At 42.2% G+C, this 23,187-nt stretch overlaps 1 protein-coding gene across 1 annotated transcript; it reads left to right on the plus strand.

Moving 5' to 3' along the window:
- The first annotated feature begins 9,036 nt into the window (after nt 1-9,036).
- Nucleotides 9,037-19,917, plus strand: LOC104168429 (neuropeptide-like protein C4orf48 homolog). The gene is made up of 3 exons (XM_009709013.1): nt 9,037-9,184; nt 15,961-16,049; nt 19,852-19,917. Exons 1-3 carry the CDS (start codon nt 9,052-9,054, stop codon nt 19,915-19,917), a joined length of 288 nt encoding a protein of 95 aa, XP_009707315.1. The 5' UTR covers nt 9,037-9,051.
- The last annotated feature ends 3,270 nt before the right edge of the window (nt 19,918-23,187 follow it).

Here is a 23,187-nt window from a genome sequence, read left to right on the forward strand (position 1 = left end):
CTTATGGTCCTATGTCTTTGATGGCTCTGGCACTCTTTTGCCTCTTGTCCCCTTCATCTACACATACAGTATTTTCTCTGTCCTTTGAAAGCCTGACATTTTTAACATGAAAAATGGAAAGCGTTAGTACAAACAGACTTTCTCTTTGCATCATACTTAAAAATGCCGCTATGCCTCCTACAAGAAGTGCATTTTTTCTCCTCAAAATCCAAAGGTCCCTGTTAAATCCAAACTGTTGTTTCATATGTATTTAATAGGGCCATCAGAACATGCATGTATCCTTCTCGCTGTACACCTTGTCCTGTTTTATTCCCCATACTACATTATGTGGTTGTCTCTTGCTTTGTGACTGCACTGAAAGCTGTCTGGGACAAAGAAGTTGTCATGTCAATAGCACTGAAAGGTGGTCATCACACCTTCAGGTGTTGTGAACTTATTAAATAAAAATCACAATGTAAAATATGCTAGCCTGTTGCTCTAGTTTCAAGCATAATATTTGGTTTTGTGCATAGGTTTGCAGTTTAATCTCCATGTAGATGTTCCTTAACCTTCTAACTCCAGCTCGCTGGTCCAACTGTAACTTTGTAGAGAAGAGGAGTGGCAGAGATGGTATTTTCAAGGCCTCTAAGGTCCTGAATCTTTCAAAAAGTGTCTTAAAACATAAGGAAAAGAGTTCCAGATATGGATGCCATGAGAAAGGAAACACAAATATCTGCATATATTCTATTTCTTACATTGGTTTGCCTACAATTCTCTTTCCTCATAGTCAAGGCTGTCATCATTTGATTTCTACTCTGCCATACACTTGCTGAAAACCTACTAACATATCAGCTTGTCTTCATTAGCCTTGAGTGCCTTTTACTGTTTAAATCAAAGTAAGTGATACTGCACTTTTCTGGTCATTTAAGTGACAAAACTCTAGCTTGTTCTCTTTGTCAATAGAGTCTGAAAATGGAACAAGACTGGCAACTCTCTCATTATTCTTTATATAGCTTCACTCTTCTTTGAGAGACCAAATCAACTGGAAAGACTGCTGACTGGTGATGCAAGTTAGACCGTTCCATAGGGTAAGCAGGACGCAGGTTTCAAGGGATGCCAATGTTCAAGTTCTTGTTTTGGGATGGGAGGATCTGAATATTCTCTGTGTGTGCATTAATAGCTGCACTTAGCACTTAATGTTCATGTTCAGGCAAACAGAATAGCAGCCTCAGATCTGAGCTACGTATAGTTGTTAGATGTTTTCTAAACATTAATGCTTTTTTTTTTTTTTTTTTTTTAAGATTAGAACTTTATTTTTACCCTATTCCTTTATTTTATTCCTAAACTTTATAAAATATTTGGCTATGCAAAACCAGTAGGTGCCACTGACAGAGAAATTAAGGAATCGCATCACTGGGATCTTTTTGCTCTGTGAAGTGTCAGTTGTTGCATTACAGTAGTTAGAGTCTTGTGTTAATTGTTAGAGAAAGTAGAGACAAAACACAGCTTCTATTTAGCTTTAAGTGCAAAGAACGTTTATTGCATGACATTTTGATATGCATAAGGATATGTATCTAAGGGGCTTTTCTACAAAATAGAAAGTGTAGGAGCTTTTCTGTATAACAGAATTGTGTCTAGTCCAAATTAATGGAAAGATCTGCTAACATAAAGTACATTTCAGTGTCAAATCTGGACTAACTTTTGAGCAAACCAATGTTCATTTAGGCAAACAATACCAACAAAATCTGTCATTTTGTGTGGCTTCTGCACTGAGCCTGGTGAAACTTAGCATTTTCCTTTACATAAATCCCAACAGACTTTAAAGTTCCCAGTGATACCAGCTTTAGTGAGGGTATATCTATTCAGCTCTCAACCACAACCTAAAGAGATGACCATGGTTTCACTCTGAAACTTTTCAGTTTAATATAGGGCCTGCGGAGCGACATAAACTTTGGGACCAAAATCAAAGTTACCAACATTTGTGAATGCTTACAGTCAAGGTTTTCATTGGAGGCCATCTTTAGTGCTGTCAGTTGACTTTTGAAGCTCCGGGCGTTGTGGGTTATTTCTCTTCTCCAGTTAAAGAGCAGAACTTCATCCATGCAGTAAATTTGATACACATGGTTTCTTGCCTAAGCAGCTCTTGCATTCATCCTGGACTACATGTACACTGTAATAAAGCATCCAGCTTGTGAAAAGTATCTGGTTTCAGCCAACAGCACTGAATATAACTAATGCACAATTCAGTCTTGCATTGAAGTGGGAACTGAACAATGTTTAAATGCCTTTTGACAGCTGGTATATTGCACATTTAAAGTACGGTTTGTTTTATATATAATGTAAAATCAAACTGTATTTTACTGATGGAAGGTTGAACCATATCTTAGAAGTCAATAGCTTTTCTAAAATAAAATGAGATCTCCCCACCTACCCTTTCTGTATACACATACAGGCTGTGCAGTGGAGAACTGCCTGTGCCTTTTGTTACTCTGGTTTTGGTAGCCTCAGAATAATGTGCCCAAATCCCAGCAGTTAAAAAAACAACCAACAGGTTCTTCCTGAACATCAACTGCTCTCAGAACACATGAATTCAGAAGGGATTTTTACACACAATTCTCTAGCAAGTGAGAAATGACATGCTTATATCTTCCTACACAAGGATTAGACTGGCAGTAGCAAGGCAAACAGCTCAGCTTCACTGTCAACGGCGTTCAGACCAAGAGTACACAAACAGTACACACCCCTTGCCTATGCTGTAAATGTACCCCACATCCAGCACAGTGATCAGTTGCTGGATTTCCAGCAGTCCAATGCAAATCTCAAATATAAACTAGGAAAACTGGTATTTTGCCAGTGGTTCTTACTTTTTCTTGGATCCAAAAGCCTGAACTGACCTTCATTTCACAATAGCTTGACAGCAGCCCCTCCTACATAGCAGAAAGCATTCTATGTTTTGGGTGTTTAAAGATGCTTGTCACACTTGGCTTCAGTTGATTTTTGGAGAACTCATCAATCCTAGGTGCTTTCCCACATCTTACACTGTGATGAAAGAGGCCTCTTGGAGTTGATGTGTTCCCGCACTGAAGGATCTTGGTGCTAGGTTTCTATCGTACTCCCTATTTGCAGCCACATCCCTGTTTTGCACTGTCATATGGACTTTGTTGGGACAGCTGCAGTGTCTCGAAGCCTCATAGTCTGACCAAGGTTCAGCTTGGATTCTTAAAGGATTTTCCAGGAAGCTTTAAGATGGGGAACTTGCCAAGCAATGATGCCAAGAATAAATTTGTCATTTCTTGAGGGAGACTTTTTTCCCCCACCAAACCTATGACTTAGTGTTTAAAGAAGATACTGAGCCGTCAAGCAAAGGTGAATCATTATCTCATGGCATGAGGGACAAGATAAGTACAGGGTGCTTTAATTTTCAGTCCTTCTCAGGGCCTGAGATGGCTGCCAGAAAAAAAGACGAATACATTTTATTCTGTTTATGGGCTGAAACATCTACGGTGCACCAGCCTCTTGATTCATCTGCAAGACTGTGAAATAATTATTTAGAGGAGGATTAAGAAACTGTGGGCCCTGGCAGCTGCCCTGCAGCCAAATGTCTCTGAATTGCTTTATCAGTGACCCATCCCAAAACAAGAATGTTCTCTAGCCATCATACTTGCCTAGACCAGAAAAACTTTGCCTTTGCCCTGATAACTGAGGAAGGAGAAATGGTATGAATTTCAGATGCTGCACAAGGGCGATGCATTTCTCCCAGGGGTCTCTGTGTTTATGCAGGAATTACAACACAGAGAGCTGGGAAGTGACTGCCTGGGAAGCAAAATGATTGTCGTAATCACAGAATCACAAAACACAGGAAGGGAAAGGTATCCATAAGAATTCACCCAGTCCATCCCTTGTCTTTATGCAGGGCCAGCTGTCCCAATGCCATTCCCAAATGATGTCTAATTTATACCTACAAGCTTAAATATCCCCCTGTCTTTCACAGGCAATCCATCCCAGTGTCATCCCTATTATATACAAGTTTTCCAGGGGCTTTGGTGGTGCCTCCTTGATGCAATTTAAGCTTCTTGTTATTTCTGCTGCTGTTGGTGTCTCTGCTAGATCCTAGTATTGCAGTGACCAAACCAGATGCAGTACTACAGCTCAGACCTGCTGCTGAGGGCAGTCTAAGATCTTGCACTTTTTTCTGTATATGCCAGTATAACTGTATTTTTTTGGCAATGACAGCATATTGTAGACTGATTTCAGCTCGTGACTCCCTAGCTCCACCACAGAAGTGCCACTTAACCTGCTGTTCCCCATTCTAAAGATGAGCTGTTGATTATTCCTGATGAAGTGTAGCACCTTGTTCTCATCCTCATAAAATTTTATTCTGTTTTTAGACCCTTTTTTCAGCTTGTCTGTATGATTTAGAATTCTAGTCCTCTCCCCCAGCATTGGTTATAACCTCCAGGCTGATGCTACATCTTAAATAACTGCTTTGATTATTCATTATGCAGCTGACTAATGAAATGCTGAATAACCCTTGAACTAAGTGAGTCTCTGCAGACATGACATGATATATCTTTCCATGGTGACAGTGACCCACTGCTAACTCTCAGCAGTGACCCAGCCGGTTTTCCTGGCCTCAGAGCAGTTTCTTTAGTTTGCTTCTGACAATGCTGTGTGACACAGCAATAGAAATCTTCCTGAAGTTGATTAAATTTGGATTTCCCTACCTGCAAGGCCTGTTACCGTGTCACAGAAGGAAACTAAACTGGTTTGACTTGATTCTTGACAAATACCTCTTATTGGCAACTCCAGTTCTTGTCTTCCCAATGCTTATGAACTGTTGGTGGGTTTATTGCTTCTGAAAGATTCTCAGGGATTGACAGTGAACTGGTTTGTGTGTCATTTTTCAGTTTCTCGTCCTCCTTTTGAAGATAGTCACTGCATTTACCCTTTTCCATGGCTGGTATAGCTCACATCTTCCCTGAGCTCTCACCAATAATTGCTGATGGCAATTGCTTAAGCTTCTTCTTTAAATATCTTGAGGTAGGTCTAGTGATAGCCCTGCGGAAAAAGAGAGCTCTAGGCATATTGAAACCCAGAAAAGTGACCTGGCACAAACCTACAAGCATATGTAACCAAAGCAAATTTCTGCTACATGTTCTTACCTAAAACGTGTTCACTGGTATTAGTTGTGTTAGCCTCCTACTCACTAGTTCACCTTATTTTGATTGGCAGATAACATAGATGCTAAGCCCTGTATCACTTTCTAGGCATTAACTTGATTAACTTTCCCCTTCTGCTGAACAGAGAAAAAACTCTTCACTTGTTTTTTGTCTTCCTTCCTCCCCATGTGTTTAAAGAATTATTTCTTGCCATTCTTCATGTTTCTTACTGTTTGCATCTGGTTTTGATTCTTGGCCTTTCTGCCGTTGTGCCTGTATTCTCTTGCCACTCTGTTATTCAAGTAATAGTAACCAGACACGGATTCTTCTGTGCCTGTGCTTTCTTCTTCTGTTTGAGTTCAACAAAGGGCTTATGGCCATGTTGGCAGGCAATGATTTAGCACTCCATGTTAGACTGGGATTAACCACCCTATTTGCCATATGTACCCATGACTACAATAATGGAGCTGTAAAATTAGAACCTTTGTCTGCACCTTCCTTTTATGCATGCATATTTAACTTGGGCCTTTTATGTTAGTGATTTTAACTAGGTGTATACATTTTCTTTCTCCACTGCCAAGATGTAACTTTCAATACCTGTAACACTTAGGCATCAAAAAGAGATTTCCTGAGGGAGCTACCAGATGTCTGTCCTCACTAATCATCTTCCCAATAAATGTCTGGATGTTTCTGATTATTTTGGAGGAAACTCTTTTGTTAGCAAATGATAATTAGGTATGGATTCTCTGTAGAAAAAGAAAATGAAGTATAAATATTTTGGACAGCCCTCTGGGATTTACTATGACATTCTTCAGACAGCAAATGGATTCCTATGCATCTCTTGGAATTTTGTCATCCTTCAAAGTAAAATCAGTACTAGTATCCCTTAGTCTTAGTGGTAGGCAACAGTGAATGCAATAGCAAAGCAAGTCATACAAGTGCATTTGTGCTTCTCTCTTCTTCAGCTTTGCTGGAAGTGATAGAACAACACAGATTTCTGGAACTTTTCCATGCAGACTGGCTTCTTTTCCCTATGAATTGAGAACTGCATCTTGGACCACATGGTTCTGTTAGCAAGAGGAGTTGGGAATTTTTTTCATGCTTCTTAAAGACCATAGCATTTTACACAAAAACTGGCCCGACTCTGCAAGTGCAATGTCTGGTTGTTTTATGTTGGCACCAGGCAATTAAAAAAAAAAAGGATATTATTTTACGCTTAGTAGTGTGCTGTAACATAGAAATAACACCTTCCACCCCATTAGATGGTGAATAGAGAGTGCCCTACTGCAGATCCCCCTCGCTGTCACAAGTGGGAGCAGGTTCAATGGTGTTGTACTGTCTGGATGGCAGTAGTCCAATTCAGCAAGGACTCCTTCTGTGGTGCTATCACAGTATTAAGTCTGAATAGTGGGTGGCTGAGTAGTCAGAAACCAAGACAAAGACAGTCCATCCTCTCACAGAGAAGCTTTATTGGCTGCATATACAACTATGCAAAACTTTGCTATGATATATAGACTCTAATAATAAGATATCACTGAACCAAGTGAAGGCATCCTTGGAGTCTTGGCATTCTGCGAATTACATATTTCAGGACCTTCAGCTTCTCTTTATTCCAAATTTTCCCGAGTTCTCTGCTCTGATCCCCTTTTATACTTTCTGCAGTTATTTAAGATGGGTTATACCTCTCCTTACTTCTGTGGTTGCCCTTCCTCCCTGAGATGTCAAATTTCTTTCCTTGCCTCATTGTGGGCTGTACTGCTTGTTCTACCAACCAACTGAAAAGCAATTATGAAAAAGATTTTACAAAATAGCTACAGTTTTAGAAAAGACTATATTGATACCATGAAAAAATATTAGAACAAACAGTGCTTTCCACCTTATCAAAGGTTATTGCACCTGTAGGCAATTCCTTTCTCTCCTTTTCTTGAAGCTTACGTATGAAAAGTATGATATGGCTGTGGGACCATAATGAGGGTATGCACAAGAAACACATATGCCAGGGTGAATAGAAGTGTAAGGTTTGGATTTTGTGCCAGAATTTCCATTTGGTGTTATTTAAAACTGCAGATCAGGGCTAGACTATGTGACCAGCCCTAGATGAGTGTATAGTCAAACTGTACAATGTTGTTCCATTATAACCTGGCTCTGACGGAGCTGCTCCTTTAACAGGCATCTGAGGCCTGTGAAGAGACAAACAATGTTAAACTGGGCCATCTCAGAAAACCTCATTGCAGGCATCTAACTTCAGAGCTTGGATTAGGAGTCTCAGCTTCTCATAAAGTCAGTGGAGCCATTTTGGTGCCTGCGTGTGCCCTCACTCACCTTATGAAGACTCCATTGACTGAGACCTTCATTTGGACCGTTCACACAAGGGAAGTCAAGTTTCAGTTACACTTTGGGCTAAAAATTTACTCAATGTGTGATTCTTGTAGGAATTGCTTCCACAACTTTGGGCTCCTCCCCTGCAAAGTCCTCTCATGCACGTACAAGGCAATTCCACTTTGCCAGAAAGTGGTCAAGAGCCTGGAGTCCTTTGAGATGACTTTTCAATTAACCTGGTCCAAAAGCATAAGTGTTGAAATGAGGGATTTAAGAATTCATTCTGAGGAAGCCACAGGAACAAGTAAAATAGAAGCAGAGTACATTGCTGGTGACAGTCATTAGGGCTGAAGAAAGCCAGGGATAAATTGTGTCTTAGTCCAGGAAGATGGATACCTCCACAGCCTGGCAGGTTAGTTACTCTGTACAGACCAGGAAGGCTGCAGCCTGCTTCCTGGTGAAAGGAGGTAGAGTGTCCTCCTGTGAGAGAATGACAAAGCCATGAATTGAACAAATACATTGCAAGATAAGTCTTTAACCATGCTCTGGGGCAAACACATATTGAGACCATCTCTCTCTTTTCCAAAAGGTATCAGCTCCACTTTCTGAATGCTTGATTTCAACCAGGTACTTACAGAGATCCCCTGTCCAGGAGGGCTCGTGCTTGAGCTTTGTCAGGACACAGCCTATTAGCAAAATCCCAGATCAAGAGTTGAGCTTGAAGTGAGCATCCTTAAACTTTTGCGGTTCGTAGGTTTTGGCTGGGCTGCTATCATGGTTACCTAGTGTGATGCTGTGCAGGATCCATATTCATGGTTGGTTCATGTGCCAATGTTGCTGTTGTCCCCAAGGCTTCATTTTCAATGTAGTTAAATGAAGCCCATAATGGATTCTTCCCTGGAGTGCAGGGCACCATCAACAGGCCCTGCGTCTTTATTTTTCTAAGCAAACTTCTGAGTTTTCATCTCATTTGAAACTTACTGGAACAAAATCTCACTTTAAGTGAATTACAGCTAAAGCAAGGGATGGGAGCTGCATATTTCAGCACAGTCCCTTTGAGAATAAAAGCAACAAACGTAAAAATTTCCTAAGACCCTCTTATGTGGGTGGCAGCAGCCATTGTTCGCCAAGGAGAGGACATGGCCTTCGAGGAGCAGAGGCAGAGAAGGAGTACAGCAGTGATCATCCACCACATTGTGGTCCCTTTAAATCTTCTTCTCCACTTGGCAGCTCCAATTTTTCAGTGTTGCTATAGCAAATCTCCATGGCAATGACCCTAATCAGGGAAGGGGGGAATGCAGAGGGGACGCATGCTCAGAGTGGCTGCTGGAGCTTCGCCTGCTCGCTACAGCTGCTCCAAGGGTCTGGCACGCAGGCAAAGAGAAAGATCAGGTACTTGGCAAACTGGTCCTCAGGGTGCATCGCAAGCCTGTGGTGTGTCACTGCAGTGGTGTGTGCATGTGGGTTTGTGTGTGCATGTGGGTCTGTGCTTCTTACATCTTGTCCACTTCTTTGTGGGGAGCGTGCTGGGAGCAAACTGCTGATTTTCACTATTTCTCCTTGTTTCAGGCAGGGAAGATAGCTTGCATTATTGATGAGAGTAATGGCGTTGCTGTCTGTCTGGAGTGTGATGCGTGTGGCGATCCCATTCATCTCGGTGGTTGGCCTGCTGAGCGTGAGGCTTGTGGGGGCCAGCCAGGACTCTGGGAGTGTCATTCCTGCAGAAAGTACGTACCTGCGGCGCGCACTCATGCCCTTCTGCTGCACCGCATCCTGCTTGCTTTCCTCTACTTAACCCACAGCAACCACACGCACCTTAAGCTCCAGGGGAATGTTCCATTGCCTGGTTAGCGAGGGAGTAATGATGAATTAGTAACATGTCAGCAAAACACATGAAAACAACGGTTATAAAAAGAGCAAGTAAGAAAAGGATTACTACTTATTGAGTAAAAAATACTAACTGCATACTATAATTTTCATTGGAGCTTGTTTTAAAGCTCTTTGATTGTAGGTCTTTCAGATCTGCACCTCAAGAGTTTCATTTCCAGATTTGCCACAATACATATTACATCCTTCCTACTCTGGATATTGTTAGAAGAAAATCTGTGTTTATTTCTGCTAGGGCATTACATTTTGCTTATTTTAGTATTTGGTTGGAACAATAGGTCAAGTTCATCTTTCTTGTAACTACTACAGATTGACACAGAGGAAGTTTACCCAAACAGTGTATTTGTAAAGCATATACAGATTTCTGAAATCCTGCTGCTATTCTGCAAACCTAAAAAATAAATAAATACGATAGACTGCATTGAGCACACCATGGAGCTGAGAGCTCTTGAATTTGGATCACAACTCTATATATTAGCTTCCTCTGTCATTTTAGGCAAGTCTCTAGTTAAACTTTCTCAGCTCCAAAATGAGGCAATAGTTCAAAGATATTAGGTCATGGAGTCAATGTTCTCAGGGTCTTTTGGTGACAGCAAGTGGGAAGTATCCACTCATTAGAAACTTAAAATATCCTCTGGCAGAAAAAAGACAACAACAGAAGGTAATTACATACAAACCAATCTCTAGTTCTTACTCATGCTTACTTTGTATCACAGCTATCTTTTTACATGACTACCAAAATATTTAATACAAGACCTGATTTAGTCACTGCATTTTATTATCCTATAATTCCATTACTAGCTTTCAAATACACCTATGTGTATTTGTCTCTACAGGACTTACATGCTGAATTCCCTTCTTTTTCCATTCTATACTTTTTTTATTACTGCTAAGTTTTAGTCTGTTCTAAAACAGACCTCATCTCTATTTTGTGTGTCTGTTTTCTAGGCATTAATTAATTTTAATAAGTTTTGTGACAAGTGGTCTATTTTATCTCCTCAAGGAGAAAATCATGATTGAAAAATAAACTATACGTGCCCTTTTTGTGTCTATGTTAGCAGAGGCAAGTCAATACATTTTTGGGAAAAAGTATAGTGGTTCCTTGTTCTGCTTGTGTAGTGGAAACTCCCATTTTATCTGTAGAACAAAACTCTTGGCCAGTGTCTCTGACCCCAGTCTCAAGGAGTTATCTTTTTTATATCCTTTCGCCAGGGTACTGAGTCCCCTGAAGAGCCCTTGAGGAAGATTTCTTGTCTTGTCTTACTCCTGCATGTGAGAGTGAGGAATGAAGGGCAGGTCAGTGTTTCTGCGGCCAGTGTTTCTGCAGACATGCTCCTCTGTCCTGAGTAGGGGAGGCTGGTAGCATTGAATGCATAATGGTGTTTATGTCTGAGGCCCGGCCAGGAGGAAGACTCTCAGCTGATCATGAGTTGTAAATTGTTTTGTGCTGCTGCAGGGACTGAGTTTTAAAGCAACAAGGAACTCGGGATGCTTCTAATCAGCCACTTGTTGAGAGAGTGCTGCATAGCTGCTAAGTGCTCCAGGTACTTTCCTGTGCCCATAAGGGCTTTTCCTAATAGTTAACCTGTGGAACTCCTTCTTTAGGACACTATGGGTGCTAAAAGTTTGCATGGGATTGCAGAACTGATTGGGTAAATTCAAGGAAAAAAATTCTTAGAAAGGGCTGTTAGATACAGCAGCAATTCTGGCTCAGGAGCTGCCTCAGCATATTCCTGAGGCCTGGGAGAGTCTTTGGGGAGACATCCCTCCATACTTGCCCTATTCTTACGCTTTTTCATGGGCATCCATTGTTAGCCATGAAGGTCACGTCTATAACCAGTGCCCACGGATGTTCCCTGGCATGGCGACATGACTGTACTAGTAACCTGCTAGGATGGTCTCTGGCACACTTTTGTCCATGACAGGAGGCCAGTTGCCTATCTGGAAGACAGAGCTTACTGTTCAAGTGATGTGCTGTCCCATGCCAGCTGCTTTCAAACCTTGGGAATGCTCCTAGACACATTTAACATACTACAAGAGATGTAGCTTGTGAGAGACAGGACACTGGGCCAGGCAGACCTTTGATGTGATCTAGTACAGACATTCCTGGATCTTTTTCTGCTTGATGTCAGCTTCACTGGCTGTTTCTCATCAAGTGGTTGATCCTCCTGGGCACTGACCTATTTTGGGGGCAGAGCTACTAGAGCATGTGCACACACCTTCCCTATTGCTGGCACTGAAATCCATACTGTCAGCCCAGGTAAACTGATGGTTGTGGGATCCTGAATGACCAGGGAGAAAAAGGGAGCTCTAGTACACATTCTTGACAGGGATATATGATGTACATGGACCATACTAAGTGTCCTTCTGCAGGGCAGACCAGTGCGGTGCTTGATGTTTTTCTCTGTTCCCAAGTGTGCAACATGGGACTGGGAACATGCCTTTAGCAGGAACAATCCCTCACGGACCACACAGCACTACAGCCTCTCTCTCCCACTTGGTGAGAGAAACGTGTCCCTCCTGCAGCACCCCAAACAGGAGAGGGGCAGCAATGCTCTCGTGCAAGTGTGGGAGGTGCAGGAGTCACAAGAGAGAAGCATGAGAGTGAGTCAGAGTTGTTCTTAGCGCTGCAGAGAGATCCTGCTCTGTGTGTGGCACCGATATCTGGCTTGGGGTACCATCACCTGCTCTCCACTTGGCATACTTTCTGCCAGCCAGAGAGCCAGGCCAGCTTTTTATGTATAATGCTAATTAGCAGTGATTAATCATGTCCTTATTATTTATACACAGCACTTTGCATATGCAAAAGACTGTTCAAGTATGAAATGGTGTTACTAATGTTTGTGGATTATTTTCTTTCAAGTTCAGAGCAATCCACTATAAAAAAAATTAAGTAATTTCCCCAACATCCCATTGCATTTATAGCCCAAATCACACACTGTGAAAGCTGAAAGATGGAATCTGAAGAACAGAAGCTGGTCAGTCTGTTTTCATTAGCCAAGGTGCATGAAATACAAAGAGTAAATGCCATATGCATGCAAGGGAAAGTATTCCACAGTGCTTTCAGTTCCAGTTTTTCACCAAGAAGAAGCCAAGAAGCATATTTTAAGCTCTTCTCCCCCACTTCTCCCCAAACACTCAAAGACACATACAGTCTTTGTGCTGACAGGACCCATTTAAAGAATTATAGCTGACTCTTGATAATTCTCATTATGTTAATCCACAAACCTGTTAAGTCTCCCTGTGAATGATAGCCTGTTCCTAGCTGTCAGCAAGGAATTAATAACACTCTGCTGTACTTTGCTATGATGTGACTTAAGGTTTGGTTTCACAGTTGCTTTAAGCTGAGGTAAGCTTATGCTGCTTCTGCCCTTCTCTTCCCCATAGCCTGGCCTCCTGTCCTTGCCCTATTTCTTGTTCTGGCCTCAGAACTTGGGCATTCAGGATCTGATCTGGAGGGAAAAAATCAGTGATCCAGCTGACCAAGCAACTGCACGGTTGCTCCTGTTGTGAACGAGGGAAAGTGTGGGAACACGTAGCCAAGGACAGAAAGCAGGGTGGGATTGTTCCTATTGGCAACAGCACATATTTAGATTTGTTTAAAACCTTTGTGAAAACAGACTGTTAGACATCATTAAGTTGGGGAAATGTCCATGGGCATCCAACTGAAAATAGTGTGAGCATGAAGAGACATTAAGTCCAGATAGATGGGCCAGCTTACCAGCCCAGCTCTTCAGTCTGGAAAGGAGACACCAAGGCAGGGAGTGATGGAGAGCAGCAAAGTCCTAAGTGGGACAAAGATGGTGAATATTTAATAACTGTCTCTTCCACTGCAAAACTTAGGGGCAGGAAATGAAAGCAGCAGATGTTCGCTTCAGAGCAGACAGAAATGGTATTTTTTTCATTCACTGAAGAGCTGAGCTGTGGAACTCATTGCCACAGGTTGCGATAGATGCCAAAAGTTTACATGGATTCAGGAAACAACAGGGAAAATCAACGTGAGAAAAAATCATGGAGGCCTTATCAGATGTAGAAACATCAGCCAGACTCAGGATATCCTCCAGCCTCTTGGTAGGCTAGAAGAACATTGCTAGAGGCTTATTCTTAGATCTTCCTTCAGTATCTGCTATTGGCTACTGCAAGAGTCTGGCTAGTATAATAGTTTAAAAGCCCAGTTAGAGTCAGGACTTGGGCAGCTCTGCTGGTAAAAGTCCGACTGTAGCTATAGGCTTTCCAGGTAGTAGGGTATTGCCCCTATTTTATTTAGAGAACCGCATTCAAGTTGCTCCATACTAGTGCAAGATGTTTGATGGAGAGATGAGCACTGCCCTAGTTCAGTCCCCAAAGTGCTGAACAGATGTATGTTCTGCAGGGCTGCATGGGTAGAAGAGTTTATAGCCAGCCACCTCTCCAGCTGCTTGTCACCTCCTTCCAGGTACAGCTGTCCTCTCATCTGCCAGTAGTGCTGCTTCAGTGAGTCCTCTCTGTGCTGCTGTAAGTCAAAATGATGCGTCCCATCCTGGGATATAGCCAGCTGGAGGAATCGCATGTGGTCTCCCACTGTCAGTGCTGCAGGGCTGCTAGCTCCCAGCAGGCAGGGGTGCTAAGCTGACCCAGAGATGGCTGTGCCTGGAGAAGGACCCTCCACCAAGGCGGACAGCCCAGGAAACTATATTAGAGAGTGAATATGCCATTATGTGCTGAAACTGGCTGCATCTGCACTGTGGCTTTGAAGGGCAGTGCCGTGTTAGGAGCTTCGCATGTGCTGATCCAGGACACACAGAGCTGCACAGGCAGGTGTCAGTGCCACCACCATTTTCCTGCAGAAGCTGCTTTGATGCCAGGGTAGCTGCTTTGCAGGGGTGGCAGAAGTGAAATAACCACTTGGCATAGTTGTGCCATTCCACTAGTACCTTCCTGTCCATGTAGGAGCACTTGGTTGCATAAATACCAGTGAATGATCTCACACAGCCATGGCCCTCATGAGGGCCTGGGAAGACTTCCTGATTGGCAGGCAGTGATTGACAATGGAATTCATGGCTTTCCTCAGAGGTGCTTTCTCCACACTGCCAGAGCAGGAGACATTCATTTAGGACCCAAAGTTTGTTTTTTCTCCATCAAGTTCTGATTTCGAGAACACTTTAGTGACAAGCACTTCAGGGTATCCAGCACTTCACTGAGGTGGAGCCAGGGCAGGGTGCTCTCTGAGAAGACCACAACAAGGGGAAGGAGCAGGCCATGGCATCAAGTGAATGATGGATTTACTGACAGCAGACTGAGGATGCAGGTTCCTTCTAAGGGCTCTGCTCCATGATCTGAAGTGAAAACAACTAAATTACTGAAATACTGAAAACAGGAGGGGGTTGAGTGTCTTTAAAGTGTACTCAAAACCATGCTGTCACTAGTCCTCTCAGGCTTAGAGAGAGAGTCTTTGTGAGCGATGCTGTTCTTACGGAGGTGGGGACTTTGCATCTCCCCACATCCCTGGAATTAAATGCCTGGCTTGATCCCTGGTCTCCCTGAGAAGTCAGCTTTGTGGAGGGGAAATGGAGGGAGGTGGGTGGGAGAGAAACACCTCCTGAACAGGTCAAAGCCCCTAAGAGGCTTGCTGGGGACCGAGAAGCAGTCTGGCTGCTCCCTTCCATCATGCCCAACTCAGAAGTCCGTGTTGGCAGCAGGGTGCCAGGCACGGGTTGCTGCAGTGCTGCACGGCAGGTCCCTGGCTCCGAGCAGCTCCCCAGCTATCTCAGCAGCAGCTTTGCACCCTCTTTGCTTTGTCAGAGCAGCACAAGTGGCTGCCTGTGGACAAGGATTTCAGCACTCCCCCCAACATGGGGGCTCTGTGATCAATGTAAAATGTCCTCTCTCCCCATTTCCCCTATATCTCCTCCAGTATCTGCAATTTCTTGTTCTGAAAACCCACACTTCATTAACTCTGTGACTGAACGAAAGGGCCTTAGATCAGGGCAGAGTGAATCCTGGCAGAGCAGAAATGCCCAGGTGCAGAAGTGAGCCATTTAAGTTGTTGTCAAGTCCCCTCCTCCTCCTCTTCTCTGCCTTTTCCCTGCCCTGCCCCTCTGTGCACAAACACTGGCACCAGCTGCAGAGCCAGTGGGATGCTTTGCATTCCTGGCAGAGGAAAATTACAGCAGCAGGTGAAAGGAAGCAAATACAAATCTGACACTGTCCCTTGCCAAGCTGCTCTGTAAGAGCTCCTGTAAAAACAGACCTGCCTGTCTGATTTCTGAGCCACTGCAAACTGCTATTTTCAGCATATCTGTTGAGAATCAGTCCATGTCTGAGCAGAGTTGAGGATTTCAGTTTTGAGGGGAGAGGCTGGGGGCTGAAGGCACATAGCACCGGTCAGAAGGGCTATGTTCAGAAAAGCACACACAGGAAAATGCTCTTGTGTTTTTGCTGGTCCTCACGCATTTGCACAAGGATAGATACAGCCCTGTCCGCAGGCAGCCCTAACTTTGTACACATGCAGGTTTGGGTACCTGGTAAAATGAGTTTTCTCCTGGCATTGCAAGGTCTCTGAGTATTCCCCCTCTGTACTGCTACACTCCAAATTTCATGCTGTGACAGTGATGTCTTCTTCTGTACCTTTTTCCAGGTCGTCCCTGTGTTGACTGCCATGCATTTGAGTTCATGCAGAGGGCGTTGCAGGATTTAAAGAAGACGGCGTATAATCTAGACACACGGGTATGTGTTTCTATAGAAATCCTTTTACTTAGCCTTTATCTCCAAGTGGCCAGGTCTGCCTGTCTGTGTACAGCAGACATGACATGTCTGCTGACTCACTTCCATTTCAGCAAGTAGGATTGTACCAAGTACAGATTATGTCTCACAGGCTGGAGAGGTTTGTTAAAGATCATCTAGTCTGACTTCTTGCATAACAAGCTAAAGAATTACCCCAGACAGTCCCTGCATCAAATAGAGAATGAAAGAAGATGCATAGAGGAGAGAAGAACAAGAAGGATGATTTACTCTTTACCTTACAACATTTCTTCCGAGCCGTGAACTGACTGTTCACTGGGCAGGAGCAGAAAGTGAAGGGAGAGCAAGAAGGTGGCAGGCAGGGCTGGCAGAGAGGAAAGGGAAGCACATATATTCCATGCTTATGGATTGATACTCTGTGAAAAAGGGGGAAGCACATTTGCTTATGTAGTTATCATAGCACACAGGGAATTTTGCAACTTTACATGCCGGTCTTGTGCTGCAGAGGTCCCAATGAACAAAAAATGAGGGAGTGTTAAATGCCCTTATTTTAGCAATGCGTACATATGTGGGTTCATAAATACGCACACTGACTGCGGTAGGACATGATTCCCATGCTGTCTGGAGTTTGCAAGAGGCATTAGGTCTCTCACCTCTAATAAAGACCCCCATATATGTCTTGTCCTACCTCCCCTTCCCTAACAGCTCCATTAACACTGGCAACATGACAGTAAAGCAACTTGCGGTGACTGAAACCAGTTCGCAACCACATCTCCCAGTTCCTTTGCCCGCTCAGTGCCTTTGACCAGTGCCGTCTCTGTTGGTAGGGCTCCTTGCTCCTCTAAAGTCATGCTCTGCTCAAATTGTCATTCACAGCAGAGTCAACCATAGAGATGTAAATCAATTATGTGTCTCAAACTATGACACAGAAGGGCAATTATGTTGCTTTGCCTTTGGTTTCTTGTGACCTTGGGCAATCATGTAGGGCCCCACACAATAAGGTTGGAGTGACTTTAGCTTTCTTGAGCTATCAATAGCAAACTGATTAGGGCAGAGCTCTGAGTGCTGTTTGGGTTACATTGCAAAAGTTTCCCATGTGCTAGCATAATACTAAATAACTCCTAATTGGGGTAGAGTGTGAATAGAGGGGCTTTACCTCCAGCAACTGTGCTGGGCTGTTCTGGTGCATAGCAGGGTTTCACCTGTTTCAATTAGTTTCAGCTGAAATGTTTTGTACCTACACATGACACTGCAAGACCATGTGCAATCGCAGCTGTGTTCGTTCTTATACTGTCACGAGGCTTTGCATGGGAAGTTAAAGAAGGTACTAAATTTCTGTACTGGGAAGATTTTTTGGAATGCAATAGAGGCAGCACAATTCCTTAATCCCATTTACAGAGATATTCAGACATATTTGTGTTTGCTATTCTATTTGGAGAGTGGAGTGAGAATACAACCCATCAGAAAGCAATGCTGTCTTATAAGATGTGAGGCAGAATATAAGGAGAGAAGCTGGTCCCGGGCACTGGTTCAAACAGCTCTCAGTATTACAGAAAAGGGGCACAGGAACAGTGCATCACCAAAACAAACGTAACCAGTTATCTGGAACATCACCCACCCTTTGACAACTGTCAGAGTTTAATACTACTAGTAAAGAATGGGTATATTACTGTCCATCTTTTCCAGCCTTTGGATTGAGACTCCAAAGGCCTTTCTGGAAGAGATGCTTTAGTTAAATACAAATTACTGAATGATGCAGAGATAATAAAGTGAAATGCAGTGGCCAGGGCCCTACAAGTGGCAGATTGTGGCCTTCTGTTCTCTGAAAGGTACAGCCTCCATATCCTTACTCAACCACTGGTGCTTGGCTTATGCTGACCAACTATAATTTCACAAGTTTTACGCACAAATAACTTAATTCAACAACTTCTGAGTCTTCAAAGTTGTTTCAAGGGCAAGCCCCATACAGGACTGTTCCTATCACGGACTGTCTAAGCCAATGCCCACAGGGCTGCAATTAATTTTTGTAATTGATGCTTCTCTCTCATAGTCTTTCAGTTTACAACTGAGTGTTCCCAGAGCTGCTCTTCCTGCCTGTAAATAGTCATGAGTGACGCCTAGGCAGGGTTTGTGGTAACAGTGACAGCTTGTTGGCATTATGGTGAAATCCAATAAGCCTGTTTGATGTTAAGATGATTCTATGATTTCTACTGGGCTCCCAACAATGAAAGCATTCACTCATCCAAGATTTCATTGTACAAGTGAGGAGCTGTGTTTAATAATGCCTGCTATTGCACTAAGCCGATAAGTGAAAGCAGACAAGGAAAGTGAACAAGTCCTCTTTAACGCAAAGGTGGATGTCAAAAGTTTGAGCTACAAAGGATAGAGGGCTGTGGAGGGGAGGGAAAAGCAGTTCTGAAACAGCCTCTCCCCACAAAAGAAAGAAATGAGTCACAGAGAGTGGAAACTGCTGGGGGACGGAGGTGCTGCAGGTCAAGCAAGGCAGAGCTTGGTGGAGCGGGACCCCAGGTAGAAGTGCCCAGCTACTCCTTTGGAAACTGTGTGTCTTTGTTAATTAGCTCTTTGCTGTTTCTAATTTATCAGGAGGTATCATGTCAGAGAAACACCAGCAGGCTGAAGAATTTCTTGTTTCACAGAGCTTTGAGATAATTTGTTAACAAGTAGTTTTCAACCTTTAATCGTTTTTTCCAGTGCAGGTGGGAAACCCATCCATGGTGAATTTAAGCCTGGTAACCTTTTTTTCCCCTCAAGAAACTCTTAAAAGTTAGTCTTCAAACTTAAGGGACCACAAAGTGAAAAACACAAGATATGCTCAGGAAGACATTTCTCTTCAGTCACAATTGCACTTGCTAATGTTAGTTGCTTGCACCAACAATTTTATTTTGAGTCTTGCAAGAGGCTCAGCTTCTGAAATGATGGTGCCATTTGAGAAATTCAGCCTTTGTTTCTCAAAAAGTGAGACCAGGACCCACAGAAGATTTAAGTTATTTGACCACAATTAAATAAATCATACTTAAATATCTCTGAGGATCTGAAGTTAATTTTTTTTTCCTGGGTACAGAAAAAAAAAGCTTGGAAATGCTTTTCTGCTGAAGCACTCCAAAACCAAGAGCAAGTAATTTTAAATGATGTCTATAAAGAATGATTTTTAAGCTTTCGATGGAGTTCTCAGGGCATGGCTCCAAATGGAGTTGATAATAAGGCAACTGTCAGTAAATTAAGTCAGGTTAGAATAGAAGCCACAAACTCAAGTCTAGATCTGCCCTGAAAGATTATGAGTTTCAGTCAATAAGGTTAGACTGACAGTGGGACTGAACTCAGAGTTATTCTAGAGAAACAGCAGTGTAACTGAGAGCACAACTGGCTCCTCAGCACATGCTATGTGGTGCAATTAAATTATACAGTACTGAAGACATCATCAACAGGAAGCCATCAATCACTGCGCAGGAATTAAGAGCAGCGCAGTTGAAAGTGGAATTTTTCTCAGTATTTATAAAGGACACTTTAATAATTTTGACAGCCTACTCCCTGGAAGTTAACTGTGAAAATGAAAACATTTAAACTATAAAAATACTCTCCATGCATCTCGGTTCTGAATATACTTATTTCATCACTTTTTCTGGATGGAAACTAGCGCTCATAACTATGATTTTTCACTTAGCAAAGTACCTTGGCTACAGCTGTGTGGAGGGATTAGGTCTAATCAATTATATACTCTTTTAAAGTGATACATTCAGTTCTTTGATTTCATTTTTTTTTTTTTCAGACAGAAACCCTCCTCCTGAGAGCGGAAAAGAGAGGCCTGTGTGATTGCTTTCATGCAATACACTGAAAGGAGCACTGGGATTTGGCCAATGGACATTTATTCATTTTAAAATGTTGTTCAGTAAATTACAGGAAGATACAGAGTTCAAGTTGTGCCACACTGCAAGGAAAATAATTTTTATCCAAACAGGTACAGCTCAGTTAGGTAATTTTTGCTTTGATGTGTTTTATCATTACTGTATGCAATATTGCATCTGCTGAAATGTCAACAGAAGAAACAGTGCCAAAATCTCGCTCATGGGTTTTATGCAAGGGTAGCATTTGCTTTTCTGGTATTTCAAGCCAAAAATTGTCCTTGGACTCTCAGGCCAGCCTCTCAGCACATGTGAATTGCCATAGATCTGTGAAAGTCAGTGGAGTCAAATTCTTTAATATATTTATGGTAGAATGTATCCCTAACATGAAAATGAAGCTACTTTACAATGATGCATAGCTAAACATTTACAAACAAGCAGTCATGGTTTTATATAGAAATTAATAGTTGTCACTGACTGCTTGGCAGGCCAAGGAAGGTATTTGTTCCCAATTGTATCAATAGTCCAGTGCACAGCAAACACAGTAATCTGTATCACAATTTTAATTTCTTCAGAGACGCACAGTAGCTGTGATCTTTTTGGAGAGATTTATTAAGTGTCTAATGTGATCAGTAACATTTGTAATCACATGAATACTGCCTGGCAATTGAATTGATTGCGTCTGCCAAAATCTTCTGGAGAAGTGTCTTTCATTAAGCAAATCACATACTGGATTGAGCCACTCAAACTGGCCTCTACAGAGAGTTTTGGCAGAGAGCCTACAAAATGCCTGCATGCCCAGGAGTCTCTTGCAAACTGTGTTTTGAGAAATATTTAAGTTCCACCAAAATGGCCCATAGCTTTTGAATGGACTTTACACTCCATAGCAGTGGGTTACAGTGCTGACACTATTAATAGTCCTGCTGCAGTCAGTGTGAGACAAGAGAGAACAAAACAATTTAGGCAGTCCAGTAGTAGTAGTAGTAGACAAGATTGCACCTTGTTACTCTTTGAAAAAGAATAGCGAATCCTTTCTCATTGTGTTCCTTTTTTCCTTTGTTTTGGGGAGAAGAGCAGAAAATGGCCTCAGTGGAAAGTTCTTATAGATAATAATAGATTTTTCATAGACTTAAAATATCATCCCCAAAGTATAATTAATAGAGATTTGTATATCATCTAGAGCACCTGTGTACAGGCTAGAAACTTTTATACAAACAAGAGTATGGAAGCAGTATCAAAAACAGTGGTTTTCAAAGTCATTTTACCAGTTCTTACTAATATGTCTGTCTTCCCACAAGTGGCTGATATTTTGCTCCCAGGCTGTCCAATAATTTGTGATGGTAGCCATCTATATGTTTCCAAAGTGCTTCTCTCCCGTTTTATCTACCACATTAGGCACAGGGAAATAGGGAACTGTGACCCACTGCCAACTTACTGTTTTGTGTGCAGACATACTCAGTAACACAAAGGAGTGTATTACCATATACTCTGCCAAAGTTGTTTGAAAGGCATGTGGTTCTCAGCAAGGAAAAGCTTCCTTGCACCTGCACTTCAAGTCGGAAATTTGCTTTGTCGTATTCTAGAAAAACCCTTTATAGGTCATCAGTACCTAGTTTATATAAAAGAGAAGCAGCATGACACAGCAACATGTTGCTTCTAGTAGCGTTACACTCCACTGTACCACTGGTAACTGACTGATGGGAAGCAATAGAGGTTCTTATCGTAGGCCATGTTTTATTTTACAGATAAAACAATAGGTTTAACAACTGTTTTGTAAAATACCCACCTTAGGTTACTTTACTCCCATTTAGATATGAACCAAAGGAGCGCACAGATTTTGAGTCACCTTTTTGCAGGAGATGGAGTTCCAGCACTGAACCCGTGAATTTTCCAGCACAGCTCACCTTTTCAAGGGGCAGCATGTCTATAGTTTTATATTGCTATTGTGCTATTGGTACCTTAAAGAATCTTGCAAAGTCCTGTTAGCAAGCACTGTTGTTTGAGCTGTTTTTATTTAGAAAAATGGTTGCTCACAGTTCAGTTTTGATATACGCAGCTTGTTATGATAAAAAGGTGGGAAGAAAAACATGTAGATGTTCTCTGACTCCCAAAGGGATCAGAGTGACACTGCAACTTTACGGTTGTGATGACAGTGATTATTCTGTGTGTACTCCTCTTTGTCTATAATACAATACAATAAAAGGGCAAGATGCATTATAGTATTCGGTGTGCTTTGTTACTGATTTGAAAAATGATAGTGCTTATGCGTTAATAAATATCCGGTCTCTAATTAGGTGGAAAATCCACTGAGAAAAAATGCTATTTTGAATACGAAAATAAAGAAATGTTGTGTGGGGGCTAAATTTATGAATGTATTCTTATTTGCTGAAGTATAAAATTGAACTCACTCTTATTTGAAATTAAAAGTAGTGCAACGATCTTCCGAGATTTTTAAAGGACCCCACACTCTACTTGGTGGTTGTGATAAAGCTCCTTATAATTGCTGGATGGCATGAAGAAAAAAAAATTTGAGTTAGATAGTTTTAATTTATTATTGTTCATGAAGTTAATTTAAATTCAGAACACGCTTGAGTCTCCACTTACTAGAAGAAACTGTATATTTTACAAACAGGTTGAATTTGCAGGAGGCCTTAAAGCAGAAAGTCTGTTTCCCACACACCACTTCCAGCACTGTTTTACTGAGGAGCCAAGGCAGTTCTCATGACCTTTCGAAACCAAGCTGTGTCTTCTTTTCTTTTGGTGCAGTGCTGCTGCAGGTAGCCCTGGGCACTTGGCATTTGTACACAAGGTGGAGTGCAAGTGGTAGGCTGTAAAGATGCACAGCGAAGTCCTCCCTATAAGAGAAATGGTATAATCATGTTAGCATGTTACTATCTCTGGGTAGGCAAGGTGGTGGATAAATCCTGGTAATGATCTCCACATCTCCAGAGCTTCTCATACCTGAGCTAATGCCTTCTTTGGGTGTAATTCTGTGTGCATTCCAAGATAGTAATTTTGAGCTGAGTGTAATGACAACTCTCTGAAGACATATCTCTGGATTTCATGATGAAAAATGGGAACACAATTTATCTTGCTTGTAATGAAGATTCCTGCTAGGTAACGTCAAAGCTAGGTAGTATTATTGCTAGCTGAATCTGGCTAGTGTATGGGCTGGTGTTCCTTGCCCATATTTTTGTGTGGAATACTCTGAAAGCCCCATGGAATACTCTCTCCAGATGGAAATCTTATATTTAGAAATCAGT

Source organism: Cariama cristata, unplaced genomic scaffold (genome assembly GCF_000690535.1).
Source record: "Cariama cristata isolate BGI_N322 unplaced genomic scaffold, ASM69053v1 scaffold16611, whole genome shotgun sequence".
In the NCBI taxonomy this organism is placed as follows: domain Eukaryota; kingdom Metazoa; phylum Chordata; class Aves; order Cariamiformes; family Cariamidae; genus Cariama; species Cariama cristata.

What these genes read in the sequence shown, in the direction of transcription:
- LOC104168429 (XM_009709013.1), top strand. Translation starts at nt 9,052, where the DNA reads ATGAGAGTAATGGCGTTGCTGTCTGTCTGGAGTGTGATGCGTGTGGCG. An exon ending in GAGTGTCATTCCTGCAGAAA is followed by an intron (nt 9,185 to 15,960) that starts GTACGTACCTGC and finishes ACCTTTTTCCAG; the next exon opens with GTCGTCCCTGTGTTGACTGC. An exon ending in CGTATAATCTAGACACACGG is followed by an intron (nt 16,050 to 19,851) that starts GTATGTGTTTCT and finishes TTTTTTTTTCAG; the next exon opens with ACAGAAACCCTCCTCCTGAG.